We start from the raw sequence: 23,941 nt of genomic DNA, 5'->3' as shown, positions 1-23,941 counted from the left end.
AGAAGGCATTGGAGGGTAGAATGCTCCTGTCTCCTCTGCGGGATACTTAATCAGGATTGTCTCAGTAAGGAACCTTTTTTTTTTTTTTTTTTTTTTTTTTAAGGTATCTTAATTCCTCTTCTCTTCTAGATACAACCCACTTTTCCTTTGTGGTACTCATAGGGACCCACTGTTACTGATATGATTGGGCTCTTATACGTCCCAGAAATGTTTGAAAATCCCTGTTTCATTTCAATTTTGTCAATTTATAGATAGAAAACTGAGGTACATAAAGGCTAAGCAACTTTGAAGTCAGTGGCAGAGTCAGAAGTAGAATTTGGGACTTCTGACTTTTTTTTTTCTTTTACAGCAATACATTTTGTTTTTATTTTGGCATGTAAGAAAACTTTATAATACTCATGGTTTAAAAGCTTTTTATATGGATAGTCCCTAAAAGAGAAGAAGAAAAGAAAATATATCTGAATTAATTTATAAGATATAGTGCAGAACATTCATTTAGGGTTCCTGCTTTCTATTCCAGTGTTCTTCTACTCTGTATCTTTCATGAATTGTTTTGGAAACATTTCAGAGACAAATTCAGAGAGTGGAAAACTCCTAATGGACAATTTAATGTGGTCATTTGGGTTGGATTGATACATAAATATATTTAAATATATGTATTTTTCTTAATGTGAAGGTTTTTGTGTATGTGTGTACGGATTTGAAAGGATTTCTTTTGCATATGTTTGTGTAATTTTCTGTAGTTCAAATTATTCTTTGTCTCTTGCATCTGCAGTGAAAATGCACAAAATGCATCAATGTGTTCCGGAACTGTAGTTCATGGTAGACGTTTTCATCATGCTAATGCACAGATATCACTAGTAAAAACAGCAGCTCAAAGGTAAGGATTCGAATTGCCTTTGTGTATGTGTGTGTGTATGTGTGGGTGTACATCCTTTTTAATTGTTTGGCAGATTTTTTTTTTCTTTTTCCTTTAACTAATTTTTTTTACTTTGTGGAACTTTACTGTGTTTCTCTTCTCTGTAACAAGATAATCCTGTCTCTGAAATAATTCGTATTTTAGAATTTCATTATTAGATAACTGTTTTTGAATAAATCATATTTGTAAGTAGAGACATAAATAAGGGCCTTTTTATTGCATTATATTCCAGTTAAATTAATCTGATTTTACAACATTGACTGTACAACATTTGACAAGAAATCTTCAGCTGGTGGTTTAGCTCTGATGAGTATAACTACAGTTATTAGCTTACTTTCTTTCTAAGATTTATTGGATTTTATAGTACGAAAATAACTCACATTATTAGTTTTAGCTGAGAAAATTTTGGTTTTAGTAGATTTGGTGGTTCTCATTGATCATCAAAGTAATACTTGAACCTTGAAATAATGAAAGTAACAATCGGGAAATCTTACTGCTTTAAGTGTGGGTTTTTCATGACCGTTTTTGAATTATGAAATTTCAGTTGAATTTCAGTTCTGAGCCAATTCTGACTGAGAAATTCTTAGCATCCAACAATAAAATAATTTTTGCATTATGAATAGTTATATAAAATATTTTTATAAATAGTAAAATTTAAGGATTTGGTATCTATGCTAAATGCTGTTCTTCATTTTTTAAAATGTCAATCCAGATTGTTGCTTATTCAGAAAATGTCCTGACTCTCAGAAACCCTTTCTTTATTTGCTGTGTACATAGATTTGGTATAGCATAGATTTTTAACTTAAAAACGATAAATCTTTCTCATACTTTAAGATCTTTCTTTTGCTTAAATATTTTATTATAGATAAAAGATTATAACATTAGATATTCTAGAAATTCAACTAGAAAGAAAGAGACCTTACTGCACATATCAAAAAATTTGCTTTTTTACTGTGAAGTACACAAATCAAACTCTCTAGCTGACATACGGCATAAACATGAGAATAATAAAAGGAGAATAATTAGTGGGGAGGCAAAAAGAAGAGACATAGTGTTTTTCACACACTGATCACATTGACAGAATCCATTGCTGACAAAGATTTGTCTTTTTTATATTCTGAAAATTGGTCCATGTTGAAATATTATTTATGGTTTATAATCAACTGATATATTCTACAACCAAAATTATTATTGCTTTTGAGCTTATTTATTAGTTTGGAATTATTTGCAGTGTGACCTATTCTCTCCAGCTCTACTTTCGTCATTGGTAATGTTAAAAACTGATTTCATTCTGGAAATTGGTTTGTGTTTTGTTTTATTCTCCGTCTTGATACCTGTTACACCTTGCATATGTATTACTGGTATCTGCATAAAAGATTAGATCCTGTTAAGAGAAAATGACATTTACTAGTAAAATATTTCTTAAAAAAACAAACAAAACCCTGAATTTGTTTGTATTTAGAGGAAACACTCCTGAGTGAAAATACCTGACCAACAACTAGGGGGAGTAAGGAAAACTGAAAAGTCATGTTAGCGTATTCTATTTATGTTTGTCTGTTATTTATAGAATAAACATTCCTTATTCTCGCTACAGTGTGTTGTTAAAAATATTTTGACATTCAAAAACAATTCATGGAGAGTTTTTAAGTTTCTTCCTTCAAAATCATTGAGTGATTTTATGCTACCTGCCAGGCATAGATGTGGTACAGAGTAGTCAAAGGTATATATGACGAAGTCCCTGCTTTCAATCTCAAGTTTGATTAAGGTAGAGGATAGAAAGATGAGTAATCAAATAATTACATGGTGAGCACAGTGTAGTAGATACAGTTTGCATAGTGCTGTTTCAGAGAAGGGAGCTGTGAAGAATTCACAAAGAAGTATTAAAGAAGCTTTTGCATGAACTAGCTAGAAGAGGACACTCCATGTAGTAGGAATCACATCTTCAAAGGCATGAAGAAAACCTTCACCTAAGATGGTTATTACTGTTAAAAAAAAAAAAAAAAAAAAAAGGTTCCTACCAAACCTTTGGTTTTATTTTCTTTATTTTTCCTTTTTTTTAAACCTTTGGTTTTAATTAGTGTAGTTTTGGCACAGTTGCAGGCTTCAGAAGAGGTGAGCACCCTGGTTTTGTTTTTTTTTTTTTTAATTTTTTAGTTTTTATAAACATATAATATATTTTTATCCCCAGGGGTATAGGTCTGTGAATCACCAGGTTTACACACTTCACAGCACTCACCATAGCACATACCCTCCCCAATGTCCATAACCCCACCCCCCGTCTTGTAATCCCCCTCCTCCCAGCAGCCCTCAGTTTGTTTTGTGAGATTAAGAGTCTCTTATGGTTTGTCTCCCTCCCAATCCCATCTTGTTTCATTTATTCTTCTCCTACCCCCTTAACCCCCCATGTTGCATCTCCACTTCCTCATATCAGGGAGATCATAGGATAGTTGTCTTTCTCCGATTGACTTATTTCGCTAAGCATGATACCCTCTAGTTCCATCCACATCGTCGCAAATGGCAAGAGTTCATTTTTTTTTGATGGCTGTATAGTATTCCATTGTGTATAAGTACCATATCTTCTTTATCCATTCATCTGTTGATGGACATCTAGGTTCTTTCCATAGTTTGGCTATTGTGGACATTGCAGCACCCTGGTTTTTACAACTCAACTCTTAATTTGAAATTAAAGGAAATGCCACAAGTTAGTAATTCACATCTTGGAGAGAGGGGTATATCTTGTCTTTTAAGAGTAAGTCACACCTGCATTTTGAATAATTTGTAGTTCTTTATTAAGATATAGGAACAAGTACATCACACTTTTTTAATATGAAGGGAATAAATGAAAATTCTTAAAATACCTGATTAGATTAGCTACTATTTGGGAGAACACTATGATTTCAGTCTATTTTCTTATTGCTATTACAAATCTTAATATAAACATATTTAAAAGATAGGTTGTTTATGTACTAATAGTAATGGAGGAGGATACCCTTAGTATAGAAAGATGAAATACAGAAATTAAAGAAATCTTTATAACTCTATACCATCTCCACCCCTCCTCGCTTCTTTGAGAATTGCTAAAAGAGCATATTTACTGGCTTATATTTTATTTACATTTCCCCCTTTTTTTTTGTTTTTGTTTTTTATTAAGGGTAGGTGAAAAGACTTGTAAGGACCGTAGGGGAAAATGAATGTCTGCAAAAGCATATATAATCCATAAATGGGAAAATGGGCTCCTGGAATAAGCAAGACTTAATTATTAATGAAAAGCATCAGTTTGAAAGTTTTTGAAGTCTTAAATCAGGTCATGGATACCAGAATCAATCAATCTCTCTTTTTTCCTTCCTTTTTAAAAAAAATTTTAAGAACACTAGTACAGCACTAGTACAAGAATGAAATAGTCCAACAAGAATGTAAGTTGACATTTTTACAAAGTCCTAATTACTAATAATAGCTTCCCTCTCCATTTTTTAAAAGCTTTTCTTAATATGTATGCTCTAGGTCAGGACTTGACAAGAAACACATTGAGGAATCTTATGAAGCACAGTGACTAATTTCGATATATCTTAATAATTGCAATTTCTTCAAGGATAAGAGAAATGAGCATGGGCATATACATATATTTGTTTTGTGTTTTTTGTTTTCTTCCTAACTCCCTTGGTTTATTGGAAAGAACCAAACCTGTTTCTTCTACTGCTACTCTATCTTCTACCTCTTTCCTTTACTCTATACAGGTGAGTTTATAAAAACAAAAAACAAGACTACTAAATTCTCACTTCTTGGACACAACAGTGTAGAGCTGAAAATGGCTTTATTAGGTATTAATGCCTAACTTCCTGTTTTTATTTTACATTTCCTGGAAATAGAGCTCCAGTAGAAATAAATATATAAGGTGTACTGTATTTAAACTTTCGTTTATAATTGTTTTATTTACTTTAATGGGGTGGTAATATTCCCTCACTTTTGTCATTTCTCCAACATAAATTTATTTTATACATTATCCTTGTCCCATTTTTTTAATTGTAAATGTAAATTTTCAAATATGTTTTTCATGTAAGCTTACAACTTTTTACTATTGAAAAACTTTTAAAATAGGAGTACCTTTCCAGTGTTACTTATGTAAAACCACATAACCTTTTTTTTTTTTTTTTAATTTACTAGGATTGATACTTTGTTTGCTTCATGCTATAGGAATATTAGAGTTAATATGGGGACTTGGGGAATTTGTAAACTATGTTTTGCTTATAATTAGTTCTGAATATTTTGTTCATTTTATATTAAAGAATAATTATAGGATATGAATCTTATTCTAAATTGACGATTTTTCTAATTTTACTCTTGAGTAATTGATACTGATAACTTTTTAGATTTTCCATGAACTGTGAAGAATGGACCTGTTGTACATTGGGTTTTTAATTGGAGGCCATGATTTTAAATCCCAGGCCTTTCCTTGTGTCCAAAAGCATATGGTGCTATATTTAACATCTGGCATTATGTTTCAACCTTAAAATAATTAAATAATAATAATTAAAATAACAAAAGTTTCAACCTTTTTTTTTTTTTTTAAAGATTTTATTTATTTATTTGACAGAGAGAAATCACAAGTAGATGGAGAGGCAGGCAGAGAGAGAGAGAGGGAAGCAGGCTCCCTGCTGAGCAGAGAGCCCGATGCGGGACTCGATCCCAGGACCCTGAGATCATGACCTGAGCCGAAGGCAGCGGCCTAACCCACTGAGCCACCCAGGCGCCCCAAAATAATTCTTTTTTTCTTAGTTAGAAGCTAATTATCACACCTGGTAACAGTATTGGAACCACTAAAAATTTAAAGCTTTCATTTCAGGAAATTATATTGTTCTTAGAAGACTGGTTATGTAACTACTCTAAAATAACATATCCTCAAATGGTTGATGGTTAAATAAAGCTCTTTCAAGAATCTTTCATCTCTTTGTACATCCTTTTTTCTTAAATATGTTTGGATATAAATTATTTTCTGTATTAACAAAAATTGAAAAACAGTTTACATATCTGACAAGGTTCAAAACTTGGTATATAACATATATATAATGTGTTTAAAACGAATTAATCACCTTAGAGTTTTGCCTTATTGACCACAGTTACTAAAACTACAATGATATATCAAAAATGAGGTCTTGCCTCTTACACTTTTTTTCTTTTTCATGTTTTAAGCAGTCTGGACCAAAAGGAAAGGTAAGCTTAATATTGATGAAATTAGAGCATGGATATAACAGTAAGATGTCAAGATTATTTTTATGCTTTGAAAAATATCCATTGAATTAGAGTTCATCATAAAGCTTGTAAATTATTTTAGTAAAAGGAAACATTAATGGCATAACGTGATATTTGACTTATGTGGGTAGTGTTTTACCGTAATTTTCAATTTGGTTATATATTTATGGTGATGTGACTGCTTTCCTTCTAGAAGTAGAACATTTTAATGCCTTAGTGATTAGTGGTTTTCATTAATAGCACTAAAATCTTGTTATATTTTACCAATAATATTTTTGTTTTTACACTTTTTACTAGATAGAGTCGAGGAGGAAAATGGAATTAGAATACCTTACACATGGAGTTAAAATTCCAGAAATCAGTGTATTCTATTCTGACCCCAAACAGAATTTATGATCACTGTTTGTTCCCTTTGTGATAACATTGGTAGGCACATGTCCTGTAGCAGATGTGTTGAATGATGTAAATAACAAGGAAACACATTTTTTAAGAGTGCACGTTTCTTTGAGTAGTGAAATGATTATAATTGTTTTAAAGCAAATGTTTGTAAAAATAGCTTCTCTCCTCAGCATATTATGTAGAAGTTTTTGTGCCTGTACATCTTTTTTCTTTTATGAGAATTACAAAAGCTTTTTATGAATCTTGCCACAAAAAATAGGTTAACAATCCTTGTATTAAACCAATACTTACAGTGTCATTGGTGAAGGTCAAAAGAAGGGAAGTAAGTTCTCTAAGTTTGTTTAATTATATAATTTTAACTCCATAATTTTTATAAAGGTGTAGAGAAATCAAAGAGGACAGTTTGCAGTGTTTTATAAAATGCTATATATTCCACCTTCCTTAAGGTTCTTTAAGGTTTGGAAATATAAAGGTGGTCCTGTTAGCAAAATTTTTAGGTTTATTTTATAATTCTGAAATACTTCACAGTTCTTACATGTTTTTAGGTGAATGGGTTGTGCAGATTATTTACTGTCTGCTGGGAAAGAAAAATTATTTTCCCATTATGTCTATTTTTCTCTTTGAATAAAGCATTATTTTCTGTCAGGTGTAGGTGACATCTTTTTGACTCATAAGTGACTAAATACATGTTTCTTGGAAGACCATTAATAAGATTTTTAAAATAAAATTAACGAAGAATGTACATTAAATAACTCTTTATACAGTCAACTCAAAATAGCCTCTTGTTTTATATAAATACTTTCCCTGTATGCTATACCAGATAAAATGTATTCTCATATTCTGATATTCTCAAATTAATGTTAAGATCTTAGATTATTTGGTTTTTCACAATAGCCTTGGAGGATTTGATTTTTTGCACGTTTTGACTTACACATGTTTCTGTAGTGGAAATTTGTTTATTGATACATTCGGACAAATATTTCATGACTTTATGTGCCAGGCACTATTCTAGGAGCAGACAGAAATCCCTACCTTCTTGGAGCTTACATTCTTACTGGAATAATACTGGAATAGGAGTCAAAAGATGTGGAATTGAGTAATCAACAATTCCTGTAGGCACATAACTTACTGTAAATGGGGATGATAATATTTGTCCAATTTTAAAGATTTGTAGGAACAAGTGAGATAGTTATGTGAAACTGACTTTTATACTGTGAAATTTGAAATTTCTGTAATAGTAACAGATCTTGAAATCTTTCAGTCTTTTATATTAAGCTTACTGTCAGGGACTAGATATGAAGCTGTTTATAAAATACGTTATAGTGAATGTACCTGGGTGCTTTATTCAGCTGTATAGTTATCTTTAGGTTGTATTTAGCCCATTAATCCTTTGGATCCTTGCATAAAATTATTTTGTGTTTATCTTTGTTGGACATAGATTAGGTGAAAAGATCTTTTGCATCAATACATTTTTTACTTTGTGACTTCTTTTCACATAACCCTTTTTGTTTCCTTCTTGTGAACACTAAGTCACATCTTTTTTCTCATCTTTATGGAGAAGATCGTTTATCTTTATCCTTCAACACATGAGAGACTATAAACCTCTGAACTAAATGATTTATTTACAAGAGAATGGTTTATCTAATAAACAAAAACTAGGTAGTTGTGGAAGATTAATCTTTTCCAGGTTTTTTCCTACATGTACACTGGGCACAATGGAGTTTAAAACCACACTGGAATAAATAATAAATAGCAATATTAAGATCTAGAGCTTGCAAAATTAAAAAAATTGCCACCATTTTTGTTGTTGTTGTAGGTGACTTTGTCAATTTGAATGACTCAAATTCTTCTCTGACTCCTAGACAGATTGGTTGTGAATACAGTGTACGTGGTAGTACCAGCAATCTGGAATATTTAAACTGGTATTAGAGCCGTTCTTTTTTTCCTGTGTAGATAAACAATCCATTGACCCATTGTGAAACTGAAGCACACAGTGATTTTCAAATTTAAAAATTTTGAAAAGCATGTGTGTATCGTAGGGAATTTTGAAACAATAATAAAGTACAAAGATGAATAGAATACAATGAAAGAAAATATATGAAATACTAGAAATGTTTACATAATGGGTGTGTTTGAAAAGACGAGTATAGAGACTTAATAATTTTCTAGAAGCTCTCAAAATAGAAAATTACATTATTAGGATACCAGTGCATTTTTTTCCAATATTTTTTTTCATACTTTTTAATATACCCAGCACACATGGAATCATAATAAAAATACAGCTGCATATTTTGAATTTTTGCTTAACATTTTGTCCTAAGTTTTTTCACTGTCATTAAGTTGACTTCTAAAAATGATTTTTAATGAATGCATAGTAGGTTGTCTTGCAGATATACATAATTTATTTACCCATTAGCTCATTATTGTTATATGTGATACATTCATGAACAACTTTGTGTATAAATTTCTAAATGAATCTCTTAAATCTCTGGTAAAGGATTATTTAGATTAGGTCACAAATGTTTTTAATACTCCAGAAGTACTGCTGAGTTGTTTTACAGAGAGGTGGTACCAATTTATAGTAACATTATAAATTGCTGTCTGAAGATAATTTGAAAATAAAATTATATTCATATAATACTGTCTTCTTTGGAATTAGAGTGATCTAAAACCTTAGAAATAATAAAGTTGAGCAGTAGGATGATAGACTACAAGACTAATAGTGTTAATAATTGTTTCCTTCATGCATCTCTGATCAGTTGGCTGTATAGCGAGAGACTAAAATTTTATTCACAGCAGCAACTAAAATTAAATACCCAGTAATAAAGTTAATAATTTATAAATCCTTTATAAGTGTATCTAAGACTTTGAGGCCTATGTTATGTTTCTGGTTGGTAGTTACCAGTGCTCCTTAAAGTAAATTTAGTGGAATTTTAATCAAAATTTCAGTGACTTTGTTGTTATTGTAAATTTGACCAATCAAACCTAAAGTTTATTTAGCAGAGTACAGCCATATTTGAGAACAGCAATAGACTTTTTTTTTAAAAGAAGAATAAATAGAGGATGAGAAGAACAACTTGTCTTGCCACATAAAACATAGTGTAAAAAAAACAGTGATTGAATATGGAAACCTTAGAAAAAGACCAGGAAGAGTAAACAAACTAGAGAGTCCTAGTATTTCCTATTTCCAACCAAGATGTCCAGTCAGTAAATACAAAAAAAGTTTGCGGTGTCTTTAAATGACTGAATTATGATCTTTGTACCTTGGCCAAAAAATGAGTATTTTAAATTTCTGCATGATGGGGAGTAGTGGTTCAGTTTTTGATTACAATACCATCTTTTTACAGCAATGTTTGTACAGTTATTTGACCTGATAAATGCACTTTTATTTAGATATACACGTTTATTCATTCCAAGTATTTTTCAAGTGCTTGCTATAGTCTGAGCATAAGGGTACAGTGGTGAACAAAACAGACAAGATCCTGCACTCCTGTGGCTTACATTTTGATGGGCAAAGACTGATAATGAACAAGTAAGACATGGAATAATAGGTTCTTTTAAAAAAAAAAAAACAGATTTTACTTATTTATTAGAGTGAGTGAGCAAGCATGAGCACAGGGGGAGAGGCGGGAGAAAAAGGGAGAAGCAGACTCCCTGCTGAGTAGGGATTGGTGAAAGAGTCAGTCCCAGGCCCCTGGGATCATGACCTGAGCCAAAGACAGTTGCTTAACTGACTGAGCCACCCAGGCACCCTGAAATAATAAGTTCTATGTAAAGAAGCACAATTGGGTGATGTTATAGAGAGTGTCAGTATGGTTTCTTTAGATTGCATTTCAGAGAAACTTAATTTTTTTTTTTTTAAAAGATTTTGTTTATTGGGGCACCACGGTGGCTTAGTTAAGTGTCTGCCTTCAGTTCTGGTCATGATTTCAGGGTCTTGGGATTGAGCCCCACATTGGGATCCCTGCTTGCTGGGGAGTCTGCTTTTCCCTCTCTCTCTGCCTGTTGCTCTGCCTGCTTGTATACTCTTTCTCTGTCAAATAAATAAGTAAATCTTAAAAAAAAAAATTATTTACCTATTTGACTGCAAGCAGAGAGAGAAGCAGGCTCCTTTCATCACCTTCCACAAAAAGAGATTATGATGTTATGTACAGAGGAGATCCCAACCTGTGATCATGATGTCCCATAGAGTAAAGAGCCCCAAGGAAAGGTGCCAGCTTTTACCTAGATCCTGGAATACAACAAAAATGTTGAGTCTTTTAAGAAGAGCTAGTTGGTTGCCATGTTCAGGTTTAGGCACAATAGGAGAGAGAGAATAGTACTGAGGGCATGGAAACCCTCATAAGCTCTTGAATCCCAGAGTCTAGAAAAGTTTAGGTGACTGGCAACATCAGCTACTCCTTTTCCTTTAGAATGGGATTGAGAGGAGTATAAAGAATATGTTCCCTTGTTACAATAGATTTTCTCCAAGAGGAGGTAGTGTTAGAAACCAGGTACTCAAAAAACAAAAGAATACTTGCCTCAAAAGCCCATATACTAAAATTTTAACATTACAGAGAAGATTTTCATGGACCTTGTGTAAGGATTACAGGTAGATTATGAAGCATTCTATATTTCTGTAAATATTGCACTATATATATTTTACCAGAATAAAGAAAAAAATGATGTCACATCCAGGGGACACAGGAACCAACTGAAAGGATTCCTAAAGTCCAAAACTAAAATAGTTGGTGAAATTCAAATAAAGTTTGGGATTTACTTAATAGTAGTGTACCATTGTTGGGGTTTTTTTTGTTTGTTTTTGACATTTGTGTGATGATGAAGGCGCTAACATTAGGAGAAACTGGATGAGGGATATAATTCTCAATTGTCTTTTCAAATCTTCTGGATATGTAAAATTATTACAAAATTAAGCTTATTTAAAAGAAAACTTTCAGGCTGAGGGCTCTCTAGCCCTTAATATGCAGAGCATTTTGAGGTTATTTGAAGAATTCTGCCCAGGAGGAGGAAAGCTTTTCAATTGTTTTATGCTGCTTACAAAGTGTTGGGTCCTTGAGGTGAGGGTTTTTTTGTTTGCTTTTGTTTTTGTTTCAACTTCTACACAAAACACAAACCCTTAAAGCAAAAAAATCCCCACCTTGTAGATAACATGACAGGGAAGTTTCTGTGCTGCTTGCTTAAAAGTGAGAAAAATACCCACTGAGAAATCCTAGGTTTGAGCTATTTGGAGTTTGAAATTTTTGTATCTGTAGAGTGATGAAGCCCTCAAGCCAAGAAATTAACATAAAACTTGATTTTTGATAACCTAACAATTTTTTAAAAATAATCTATTTTAAAGAATACAAGATAGTTTATGGCTGGAAAGTTTTCAAAAATTTTCTTACCAGTAATACTTTCATCCTGAAATTCTTGTATTTGTGTATTAAATTTGAAGGTATACTTTTATTTCTGTAATTTATTCATTACAAAGAAAAATTAAGTTTCCTTGTTTATATAGGGAAATATTCATTATGTTGTGGCCATAAGACCTGGAAATGTTGGCCAATATACAGAATAGTTTATTAACCTTTCATTATAATATGTGGTAGTCAAGGTTATTATATGATACATTCCCTGTGGTGATTGTTCCCCATTAGCAAGGCATGGTTTAGGGCACTGTCAGATAGCAAAGAATATAGTGCATTTAATGCAGCATTTTCACCAGTCCATGCATGTGTATGATTGGTTGTGTCAGGTGATTTATGTCAGGTATTAGTGAATAAACCTGTATTTATAGCATACCCCAGAATAAGTAATCAAGTAGGTTCAAACTAAAAAAAAACAAAATACCGGTATTTTCAGATTTTGTGCCCGTTTTCTGTCAAATAATTATTTTCTGTATTGATAATCCTTAGTATTTAAGAATGTATGCTATTTGTATTAGCCACTATTTTAAAAATAAAGAGCTTTTGGAGTTGACCATGCTAGTATCATCATATTTTGCTTTGAATTCATTGCCTCTGTTGCATTTTAAAGTTGGTATCTTTATTTTCCAAACTGAAGAGTTATAAAAATTAGAGATTAAAAAGCCAATTGTTTGAGTTAAAGATAAGACTATATTATATCCTCTTAGTGTGAAAGTATATGAAATACAAAAACATGAGTTTTATTTTAAGTTTAGTATAATTAGCTGAATACCTACCTCCTTCATAAGTGCTAGTACTACTACTATCTCAAAGCAAATTCTCATCCTTAAAACTCATATCTTCATGAATCTTAAAATTATGTCAGAGTAGAAATTGCCCAGTTGTACAAATAATGCTGCTCAATAATCATGAAAATTCTATTACTCATAGTATTGAGGCAGTTTGCCAGCTTTCAGATTCTGTCATTGCTATTTAATAGTTATGTGAGCATAGGCAAGTTAACTAACTGTATTGTACCTCAGTCTCATCTATAAAGTGCTAATAATAATAATATAATTTATAAGGTAATTTTGAGGATTAAAGTACTTAATAGATATAAAGCCCTTAGAACAGTACCTGGCACATGATGCTCACGAACTGCTAACTGCTATTACAGATACACTACTATCAGTACCCTTGCTATTTTCTCCTTATGTCATTCTATTTTGTTTTTAATTTAGATGTTTTAACTTTTACAACATAAGACTATGAAATCTTGCAGGAAAAATTTCTTTAGGATTTTTGTTTACTTATATGCTCTGATTGGTATTGATCACTAGGGTGAATGAATTTATAAATAATAGTGTAGCCTCTTATTTTTAATTCTCTGGCTAAGTAAAATGGGAATATTTTAAGAAATTTTTTATTTAGGGTGGATAAGTAGCTATTATAGCTTCATGGTCTGTTGCACTTTTTATAAATCTTTAATAGTTTTATCACATAACTAGCTATAGTTTTTTTTAAATTTACCCCCAAATTAGTGTATATTTGGACTTATGTACTGTTTTAGAATCTTTATTTACTAAGGATTATTTTCAAAATCCTGAAAATTGTATATGAAGTCTGACAATATAATTTACTGTATTTTTTAAGGTATAATTACATCTCCATAAGGTATTCATAGTGTTAAGACTAAAATACTTGTTCCAGAATTGCTGGTTTTGTACATAACATTTTTTATACTGATTTTGAAATTTTCCTCAAGACTAGTATTTTAATCACCATTTATTCCCTTTAGTCACTGATTTTATTTTTAATTCACTGATTTGTTTTTAAACAGCTATAAGCATTTACAGTAAAATTGGGCAAATTGGGTATGATTAAGCTGATTTTTTAATTCAGAAAACATGTGACAATGAAGTATTACATGTTCTTTTTTTAATGTGGTTTTTATAAATTGATTATGAAGGTAGTTCCAAAAGAAAACTAAAGTTTTGTGCACCATATAGCTTTGGTGACTACTTTGAAAGGACAATAATTTGGATTTTCTTAGTATTAACTATTTATTTGAAAGTCTGCTTGCTATGGGCTTTGACAGATTAAGACTAAATAAAATGTAGTCACTGTTCTTAGGGACCTTACAGTGTATTAAGCTTTACTATATTTGTATTATATAGTTTTATTATTTTATAGTATCACTTTTTTTATATGGCAAAGAAGTTATGGTTTGCCTTTAGTAAACATATTGTAAGTATTCCCTCAGCCTTTTTGTTTTGAAAATATTTTTTCTATTAAATCTCTAAATTTCCTTTTTTAGGAAAGAATACCCTCCTCATGTCCAAAAATTTGAAAATAATTCTGTAAGGTTGAGTCGGCCTCAAGGTGTTGGTAAGTGTACAGTTTTAGTTGTTAATACCTGTGAAGGGTTTTGAATAGTTGTATGAAAGGTAAAAGAGACACACACTTGTTTTAGAATATTCCCAAGTATATAGCTATATGTAGAAAAGCCTTTCTTATAACTGATATGAAATCTTACTTTATTGTGACCTAAAATTATCAGGGAATAGTTGCACAATGAGATTACAGTGTGAAATCTTTTTTTAAATTAGCATTTTCAATAAATTCAGGGTCCACATATTTACTATAGATGGGTTATAATAGCTTCAAAATTGTTTTATTGAACTGTATTGTAATCTTGTATGATATAGTTTTAAATGGTTATGATCCTAAAATTTAGAATATATTAGGCAACGACTGAATTAAAGAGAGACCATACCTGATAAATTTTGTTAATAACATAAGTTGGAAAATAGTTGTGCATAGAAATTATTATTTTCACTGAAATAATCTTTTAATATACTCATACTAGTAAAAAAATAAAGGCAAATAATATTTATGGAAAATATGTCACATCAAATTGATTTTTATTAACTAGAATAGTGATTCTTAATCTGTGTGTCTTGTTTGTTCCAGGCCTTTTCTTGCTTAAACTGTAGCACTGTTGGTTCATTTAGAAAATCTAATAATTTAAACTGGGTTTAATTAACTAATAATTTAAGCTGGGTTTTCCTGGTAGCTAGGAGTTTTTGTTTTTTGTTTTATAAACATATAATGTATTTTTATCCCCAGGGATATAGGTCTGTAAATCACCAGGTTTACACACTTCACAGCACTCACCATAGCACATACCCTCCCCAATGTCCATAACCCCACTCCTCTCTCTCGACGCCCCTCCCTCCAGCAACCCTCAGTTTATTTTGTGAGATTAAGAGTCACTTACGGTTTGTCTCCCTTCCGATCCCATCTTGTTTGATTTATTCTTTTCCTACCCCCCCCAAGCCCCCCATGTTGCATCTCCACTTCCTCATAACAGGGAGATCTTATGATAGTTGTCTTTCTCCAACTGACTTATTTCACTAAGCATAATACCCTCTAGTTCCATCCACACTATCACAAATGGCAAGATTTCATTTTTTGGTGGCTGCATAGTACTCCATTATATATATATACCACATCTTCTTGAACCATTCATCTGTTGATGGACATCTAGGTTCTTTCAATAGTTTGGCTATTGTTGACATTGCTGCTATAAACATTCAGGTGCACATTCCCCTTCGGATCACTGCGTTTGTATCTTTAGGGTAAATACCCAGTAGTGCAGTAGCTCTATTTTCAACTTTTTGAGGAACCTCCATGCTGCTTTCCAGAGTGGTTGCACCACCTTGCATTCCCACCAACAGGTTCCCCTCTCTAGGAGTTTCTTTTTTAAAGCACCTATATTCTTTGCTACTCTGAGGGGAAATCAAATCGTATATTGAACGTATCCCTATTTTAGGATAAGAATATTCCAAACTTCATCCTTTCTTAATAACTTTGCAGTTATGAATATGAATTATTGCACTTGGCACTACATGGTTATGCTCATTAAGTTTGTTAATAGTGACTACCCACTTCAACACTCATTCTGTTATATCTTAAATCCTTTTTGAACTCTACTGGATGCTGAGTCGAACGCTTTATGTTCATTATTTACTTTTACTCTAACTCATTATCCAAGATCCTTTAAGCTTAATTTAACTTTACCTCCATTTTGTACAGAGGAAACAGAAGCACAGCGGGATTACACAACTTGCTCACAGACATGGAGCTGGTATTGCAATGTAGGTCTATTTGATACCAAAGCCCATGCTCGTTACCACTATGCTTTACTGTTTTCTTGCTAGACCGGAAAGAGAGTTATTTTTAATCCTCAGAGAAGAACTGCACAATAGATATTATCATTCTCATTGCACAAATGCATTTTGGTGATAAAAGTGATTTGGCCCATTCTTACAGTTTTAGAGACCAGTTGGCCCAGGTTTGTTACTAATAATTTTTAAAACTTACTTGATGACATTCTTTAGGTGAGAATAATCTTTAGATTTTTTAAATTTTGAGATAATTTTTTTTTAAGATTTTATTTATTTATTTGACAGACAGAGATCACAAGTAGAAAGAGAGGCAGGCAGAGAGAGAGGATGAAGCAGGCTCCCTGCTGAGCAGAGAGCCTGATGCGGGGCTTGATCCCCAGACCCTGAGATCATGACCTGAGCCGAAGGCAGCAGCTTAACCCACTGAGCCACCCAGCCACCCCAATTTTGAGATAATTTTTGACTTAGAGAAAAAATTGTAGAAATGGTATGGAAGACCATTTTTAGTATACCCATTTACCCATTTACCCTTTACTTATTACACTTCCCCTATTGTAACATCTTATGTCACAGTAGTACATTTATCAAACGTAAGAAATTGGCATTTGGTATAACATTCTTAACTGAGCTATTTCACCAGTTTTTCACTAATATTTTCTCTCTAAAATCCAGTTTGGGATCTCATAGTACATTATTTGTCATGTCTCTTAAGTTTCTCTGACAGTTTTGAAGAACAATGATCAATTACTTTGTAGAATGCCTCTCAATTTTAGTTTATATGATGGTGTCTTATGATTAGACTGAGGCTACGTGTTTTGGCAAGACTTCTACAAAAGTGATATGTCTTTAAAACACATCATATCAAGGGTGATGTTGATGTCTGTTTATGTTAACTACCATCTCTTGGAGTTAGGTTTCTGCTGGGTTTCTCACTATAAAAGAAAAATTTTTTTTCTTTGTATTTAATAAAGTTACCTTGAGTGAAGATACTCTAAAACTACACAACTACCCTGTTTTTCCTTAAGCTTTCACCCACTCACTTTAGCATCCATTGGTGGATCTTGCTGGTAACTGTTATTACTTGGTATTTATCTGATGGTAATTTTCTTGTTTTCTTAATTTCTTTTACATTTATTAATGGGAATGCTCATGTAGGGAAAAGCTATACCTCCTCTTTTACTTGTTTATTTATACCTTCCATCTCAGATAATATATTTAACTGTATTTAACTCATAAACATTGTAGCTTTTGTGTCAGGAAGGGTACATGTATATTTGAGTATAGGTGAATAACAGTGCTATAATAATACTGCATATATTGTTGCATAAAGATTGCATTTTATTTTAGGATTTCCTTTGGAGATGGTTTTTAAAACATTGACAGTTCAAACTCAGGATTAGTAGTTGCTGCATAGCACCTAGAATAATTTTCTCCTAAAAAGAAATCACTGTCTTTTTATAGTTCCTAACATCTAAGGTGATATTCTCAATTACTTATTTTTCCCCTTTATTTTGCATTTAAGAGACACTTTCAATATGAATTTTGACAAGTATAGTCATACGTCAGCACTCGGTAGCACTGATAAGCAGCTCTCTGGGATAAAATTGAAGCTTGTAAACTATTGAGTATAATTTTTGGTCAGAACTACATATTCTGTTGCTTCATTTGTTTGGTGTTCTTTTTGCATTTTTTCTAAATATAAAGACTGACAATAACTATATAACTATAAATTAAGATTTTTCTTCTTTTCTGCTACTGTTCTTTGTATCCACGTCACAGAGAATGGATCGATGTTGAACATTTAATTATATTCTTATCGTAAATACATTATGATTACAACTTTAATCACCTGATTTATACTATTTAATCCATGTGCAAAAGAAAAATATACCTTTATTCTTAACCAATCTGTATATATTTCATTAGCATTTTAATATATAACTTCCCAAGTTTTTTCTGTGCATATCCATTTTTTTTAAGCATTCATGATATATATATATATATATATATATATATATATATATACTGTTCTATAACTTGCCTTTTGACTTTGTTGTGATATTAAATCTGGTTTCTATACTCTTATTAAAAGATATGGGGCACCTGGGTGGCTAGTGGGTAAAGGCCTCTGCCTTCAGCTCAGGTCATGATTCCAGGGTCCTGGGATTGAGCCCCGCATTGGGCTCTCTGCTTGGTGGGGAGCCTGCTTCCTCCTCTCTCTCTGCCTGCCTCTCTGCCTACTTGTGATCTCCGTCTGTCAAATAAATAAATCTTAAAAAAAAAAGATAATGGAATATCGGGGTACCTGGGTGGCTCAGTGGGTTGCGTGTCTGCCTTTGGCTCAGGTTATGGTCTCAGGGTCCTGGGATTAAGTCCCACCATCGAGCTCTCTGCTCATCGGGGAGACTGCTTCCCCTCTCTCCCTGCCTGCCTCTCTGCCTCCTTGTGATCTCTCTCTGTCTGTCAAGTAAGTAAATAAAATCTTTAAAATAAAATTTTAAAAAGATATTAGATATCAGAGGAAAACCAGCATTGGAAACAAAATCAAAAGAAGTTTAAGAATCAAATGGATGAGTTTACTTTAGAGGGACTTGTTTACAAGTTAATGTATCCAAGTCTCTGTAATTATTTTTTAATGAATAGTGACCATTGTACTTACATACCATAATGTAGGTTGTTTTCAATGGTTTGATAGTATATATTATGAATAATAATCTAGGATATATATCTTGTGTATTGGATCTATTATTTCCTTAGATTAAATCTCTAGTAATAAAGTTATAGGGACATAGTTTATAAGATTTATGATACATTACTGCCAGATGGCCTTTTTTAAAAGGGTGTGTCAGCTTCCAACAAACAGCATTTGAGTATGTCTGGTTTTTCATTGTCTTCCAGCAGCATTAGCTATTATCATTTAGGCATTGCTAGTCTGATAGGGAAATAGTATTTGTTTTTCCACATTTCCTTCATTATTGGTGAGGCATTAAATGGCCATTTGAATTTCTTCTTTTTTTCATATCTGTCTATTGTGGCTTTGCCTGTTTATCACTTATTTAGCATAGCCACAAGTGATTTTTTTCTTTAAGGAGGCTGTAACGAGAATATAATACATGACTAGTTTTATTTTACATTGAAAATCAATCATGGTGGCTGCTATTTGATGGAGAAAACTAACTGTTCTGGTTTGTCTTTATCTTTTGAAAGACTGTAAAAATAATTTAAAAGCAAATATGTAGGAGCACCTGGGTGGCTCAGTCAGTTAAGCGTCATGATCCCAGGGTCCTGGGATTGAGCTCCACATTGGGCTCCTTGCTCAATGGGAAGCCTGTTTCTCCCTCTGCCTTTTGCTCCCTTTGCTTGTGCTCTTGTCTCTCTCTCTCTTTCTGTCAAATAAATAAATAAAATCTTTTTTAAAAATCAGCAAATGTACGGGACGCCTGGGTGGCTCAGTTGGTTAAGCAGCTGCCTTTGGCTCGGGTCATGATCCCAGCGTCCTGGGATCGAGTCCCACATCGGGCTCCTTGCTCAGCGGGGAGCCTGCTTCTCCCTCTGCCTCTGCCTGCCATTCTGTCTGCCTGTGCTTGCTCTCTCCCCCTCTCTCTCTCTGATAAATAAATAAAAAAAAAATTTAAAAAAAAAATCAGCAAATGTATAACGAGAATAAAGATAGTTGTTTTATATTCTATTACTATCCTTGGGGTTTATATTTTCCAGCGTATTAGTAATATCACAACTAATTGTCAAACAAGAAAGTTAAGGACCTTCCTTGCCCCACTCTACCTCCAGCTTCTGTTATTAGAATTTTCAAACATCAGAAAAGTTGAAAGACTTTTATGGTAAATACACATGTTTCTACCACATAGATTCTACAATTAACACTTTTCTATGGTTGCCTTATTACATTTATTTGTATATGAATTTATCTTTTTATGCATTTTAGAGTAAACTGCAGTTGAGTAAATTGCAGACACCAGTACACTTTACTACTAAACACTTCAGGTATATCATTATTTACAGTTCAAGATTTGTTCATAGTTTTCTTCTTTGAAATAAAAATTTTATATACAGTGAAATGCACAGATCTTAAGTATACAGTTTAATAAATTTTAACAATTACACAAACCTTTCTAACTCAAATCCCTGTAAGTACACAATAAGATAGTATCATCACCTCAGAAAGTTCTTTCATCTTCCTTCCCAGTTAGTCTTCATTCCTGCCCTGTCAAAGGTAGTCATTGTTCTGATTTTTCCCTGCATAGACTAATTTTTACCTATTCTAGAACTTCATATAAGTGGAATAATACATTATGAACTCTTTTATGTAAGACTTTTTTCATTCAGGATAATTTTGGAGGGATTGAACTGTGTTTTTGCATGCATTTGTAGTTTGTTCGTTTTTAGTATTCCATTATACAAATGTACCAATTTGTTTATTCATTCTCCTGATATTAGACCCCTGGGTTGTTTCCAGTTTTTGACTATTATGAATAAAGCTGACATGAACATTTCTTTTTATGAAGGACCTTTTTAAAAATTAGATTAAAAATTTATTCTCTGTATTCAGCCCATTAATTACTTGTACTTATGCCATAATAGCTCCTATATGCTCACCTTTTCTGCTTAGCTGGAGATAGTATGGTATATTAAAAAGATGTTGAGGGACAGCTGGGTGGCTCATTCAGTTAGGCATATGACTTCAGCTCAAGTCATTATCTCAGGGTTCTGGGATCAAGCCTGTTTTGGGCTCTCTGCTCAGTGGGGAGTCTTCTTCTCCCTTCCCCACTGTCCTCCCTGCCAGCAGGCTCATTCTATCTCTGTCTCTCTCTCTCAAATAAATAAAATATTTTAAAAAATAAAAAATAAGTAAAAAGATGTTGCACTAGAAAGTCCAACAAGAAATGTCCTAATCTTGGTGTTCTTGTGGTCTTGGGTGAACATTCTGTTTTCTTCTTATCCCTCTTTAATACTCATTGTATGGAAACTGCTTTTTATGTCTAAGTCTAACAAAGTAATTTAATCTTCATAGGAGTGATAACTAAAACTTGGCTGCTCTGGACTAGAGTAGCTTCTCTGTAACCTCAGATATTAGAGAAGCTTTTAGTTTCTCTTCTTTTTCTGGAGGCTAAGTCTATGTTTCTAGATGTGCGAGTGAATCAGTATTTCTGTGTGGCAAAGTTAACGCATTTTCAGAGATTACATAATAACAGCATTCTTTTCACCCATGTAATTTCATCCTTTTTTTTTTTTTTAAAGATTTTATTTATTTGACAGACAGAGATCACAAGTAGGCAGAAAGGCAGGCAGAGAGGGGGGCGGGGGAAGCTCCATCCCAGGACCCTGAGATCATGACCTGGGCTGAAGGCAGAGGCTTTAACCCACTGAGCCACCCAGGCGCCCCTAATTTTATCTTTTTAAAGTGTGTCACATGGTTTTGTCTTTTGTAATGTGATTCATTCATCCAGTAAACATTTTTCAAGCCCTTATTAGCTTGTGCAGTTTCTAGACACTGGGAAAATACGTGGCTAAAACATGACTTCTGCTCTTTCAGAGCTGACTGTATAATGGGATGAAACAGATCAGTACAAATAATAACAGTAAATAAAATGAGGTGCTAATAGAAGTACAGATAAAATATTGTGGAAGCTCCAAACACTGCTTATGCATGCTTAGCGTGAGGCAGACATAGCTTAACAAAGAATAGTTTGAATTTACTTAGATAAATAGGGAGGGCTTTACTTGTGGAGACAATAGCAATATATGTAAGAGGATGAAAGGAAAAACACTGGAAAAATACATCCCTTTGAAGTACAGTTTGTTTGGAAGACTGGAACATCAGCACAAACATGCTGTGTGAAGAGCTTTGGTTCTGAATTTTTTCCTTAGTTACTAGATTCATTGAGCTATTTTAAGCATTAGAATGATAGTCATATTTTTTTTTTAGATCACTTTGGCAGTAGTGGGAAAGGATTTAAACCAAGCTCATTTGGAGTGAGGAAAATCAATTTGGCAAGAGCTAAGTATCTGAAATGTAGTGGCAGTGATGTTCGAGAGGAAGAAAGAATTTAAGAGCTGTTAATAGAATTCCTTGATGTGAGGAAGGAGGCACAAGGAGAAGTCAACTGTTACTTAGATTTCAGCTTTGATGTCCAGGAAAGTAAAGGTGTTTGAACGGGCAAAGGCTGAGAAAGTACAATGCACTTAGTGCAACTCTATGTGATTATAATAACAAGAATAATGATATAGTCTTCTTAACACAGTATTGTATATCAAACTCAAATATTACATAATGTTGATTTCTATGTGCAGGTAATCTTATTTTAAAAAATTAAAAGATAGGATATTGAAGATAGGAATATGGAAATATTTAACAAATTTGGGATTATACAGGTAGAACATTTTGGTTTGTAGATTCATTAACATGTTTTAGAAACATACATTATCTTCTTGCATACTTAAATCTTTACTGATAAAATCAGATTGTAATAAATACTGTCCCGTTTTTGTTGCTCACTTAAAAATTCTAATTATATCCCTAATGAAAATTAAATTTACATTGAAAAGTAATGAGGAAAATCCTTTCGTATTTCTTGAACATAAAAAACCATTAGTTTAGTTTCCTTCATCTAAACAGTTGTAGCCAGTGTTTGAATTAAAATTTTTTCTCATTACTAAGTATTATTATTTTTTATTTTAGGGAAGGATAGGCAAAGGGAGAGTTTGTCACAGGGCTCAATTTCACGATCCTGAGATCATGACCTGAGCCAAAACTAATAAGAGTTGGATGCTTATCCTACAGAGCCATTCACATGACCCTTTCATTACTAATCTAAGAAGAATAACTAACTTACAAAAAATTGTATGTGTGTTTGTGTGTGTGTGAGAGAGAGAGAGAGAGAGATTGATTCCGTTGATTGATTCAGTGTGAAAAGTACTTCTGCTGCCTTAGTAACAGAATAGCCTGAGGAGAATATTGGTACTCTTGACAAAAGTGGTCTAGTGTGTGAGGAGATCTGGTGAGGAATGAAAAGTAGAGTAGAGCTACCAGAACAGGGCTGCAACGTAAAGTTCTGGTTATTCTTTTATTAATAGTATTTTTACTGAAGTATGGTTGACGTAAAATATCACAATAGTTTCAGGTGTACAACTTAGTGATTCGACAACTCTGTAAATTATGCTGTGCTCACCACAAGTGTATCTACCATCTGTCACCATACAACACAATTAAAGTTACATTGACTGTTTCTTATGCTTTGCCTTTTATCCTTGTGATTTATTCATTCCATAACTGGAAGCCTGTATCCTTAGTTCTTTTGACTCATTTTGCCCTCCCTTTCCCCTCTTGGCCACCATCAGTTTATGAGTCTGTTTCTGCTGTTTGTTTGATTGATTTTTTTTTTTTTAGATTCCACACGTAAGTGAAATTATGAAGTCTTTCTGTTTGATTTATTTTGCTTAGCACTATATCCTCTAGGTCTGTATTGTCACTGAATGGCAAAATTTCCTTTTTGTGTGTGTGTATGTGTGTTTTTGTAAACATAGTAGTGGATAAATCATTTCAAATTCAATTTTAAAAATAATTCTTTGGGTAAATACCCAGTAGTGGAATTACTGGGTCTTGTGGTATTTCTTCTTTTTAATTTTTTGAGGAACCTCCATACTGTTTTTCATAGGGGCTATACCAGTTTATATTCCCATTCATAGGGAGCAAGGATTCCCTTTCCTCCACATCTTCATCAACACTTGCTATTTCTTGTCTTTTTGATTAGCCATTCTAACTGGCATGTGAGGTGCTATCTCAT

General features: G+C 32.8%; 1 protein-coding gene and 1 pseudogene across 6 annotated transcripts in view; both read left to right on the top strand.

Annotated features, from left to right (window-relative positions):
* Positions 1-23,941, top strand: part of SENP6 (SUMO specific peptidase 6) — a 129,977-nt gene that overhangs the window by 41,694 nt on the left and 64,342 nt on the right. For 3 of the 6 annotated variants that reach the window (XM_059177255.1, XM_059177253.1, XM_059177250.1), the window contains exons 5-7: positions 776-880; positions 6,107-6,127; positions 14,267-14,337. In XM_059177255.1, the coding sequence (XP_059033238.1) occupies positions 776-880; positions 6,107-6,127; positions 14,267-14,337 (197 nt within the window). The remainder of the gene's footprint in view (positions 1-775; positions 881-6,106; positions 6,128-14,266; positions 14,338-23,941) is intronic. The other 3 variants (XM_059177254.1, XM_059177252.1, XM_059177251.1) reach the window with 2 other exon arrangements.
* On the top strand, positions 11,083-11,183 carry LOC131834969 (U6 spliceosomal RNA; annotated as a pseudogene).

This window comes from Mustela lutreola, chromosome 6, assembly GCF_030435805.1.
Source record: "Mustela lutreola isolate mMusLut2 chromosome 6, mMusLut2.pri, whole genome shotgun sequence".
Lineage (NCBI taxonomy): Eukaryota > Metazoa > Chordata > Mammalia > Carnivora > Mustelidae > Mustela > Mustela lutreola.
The sequence above is the reverse complement of the archived record's forward strand: the minus strand, read 5'-3'. Positions and strand labels throughout refer to the sequence as shown.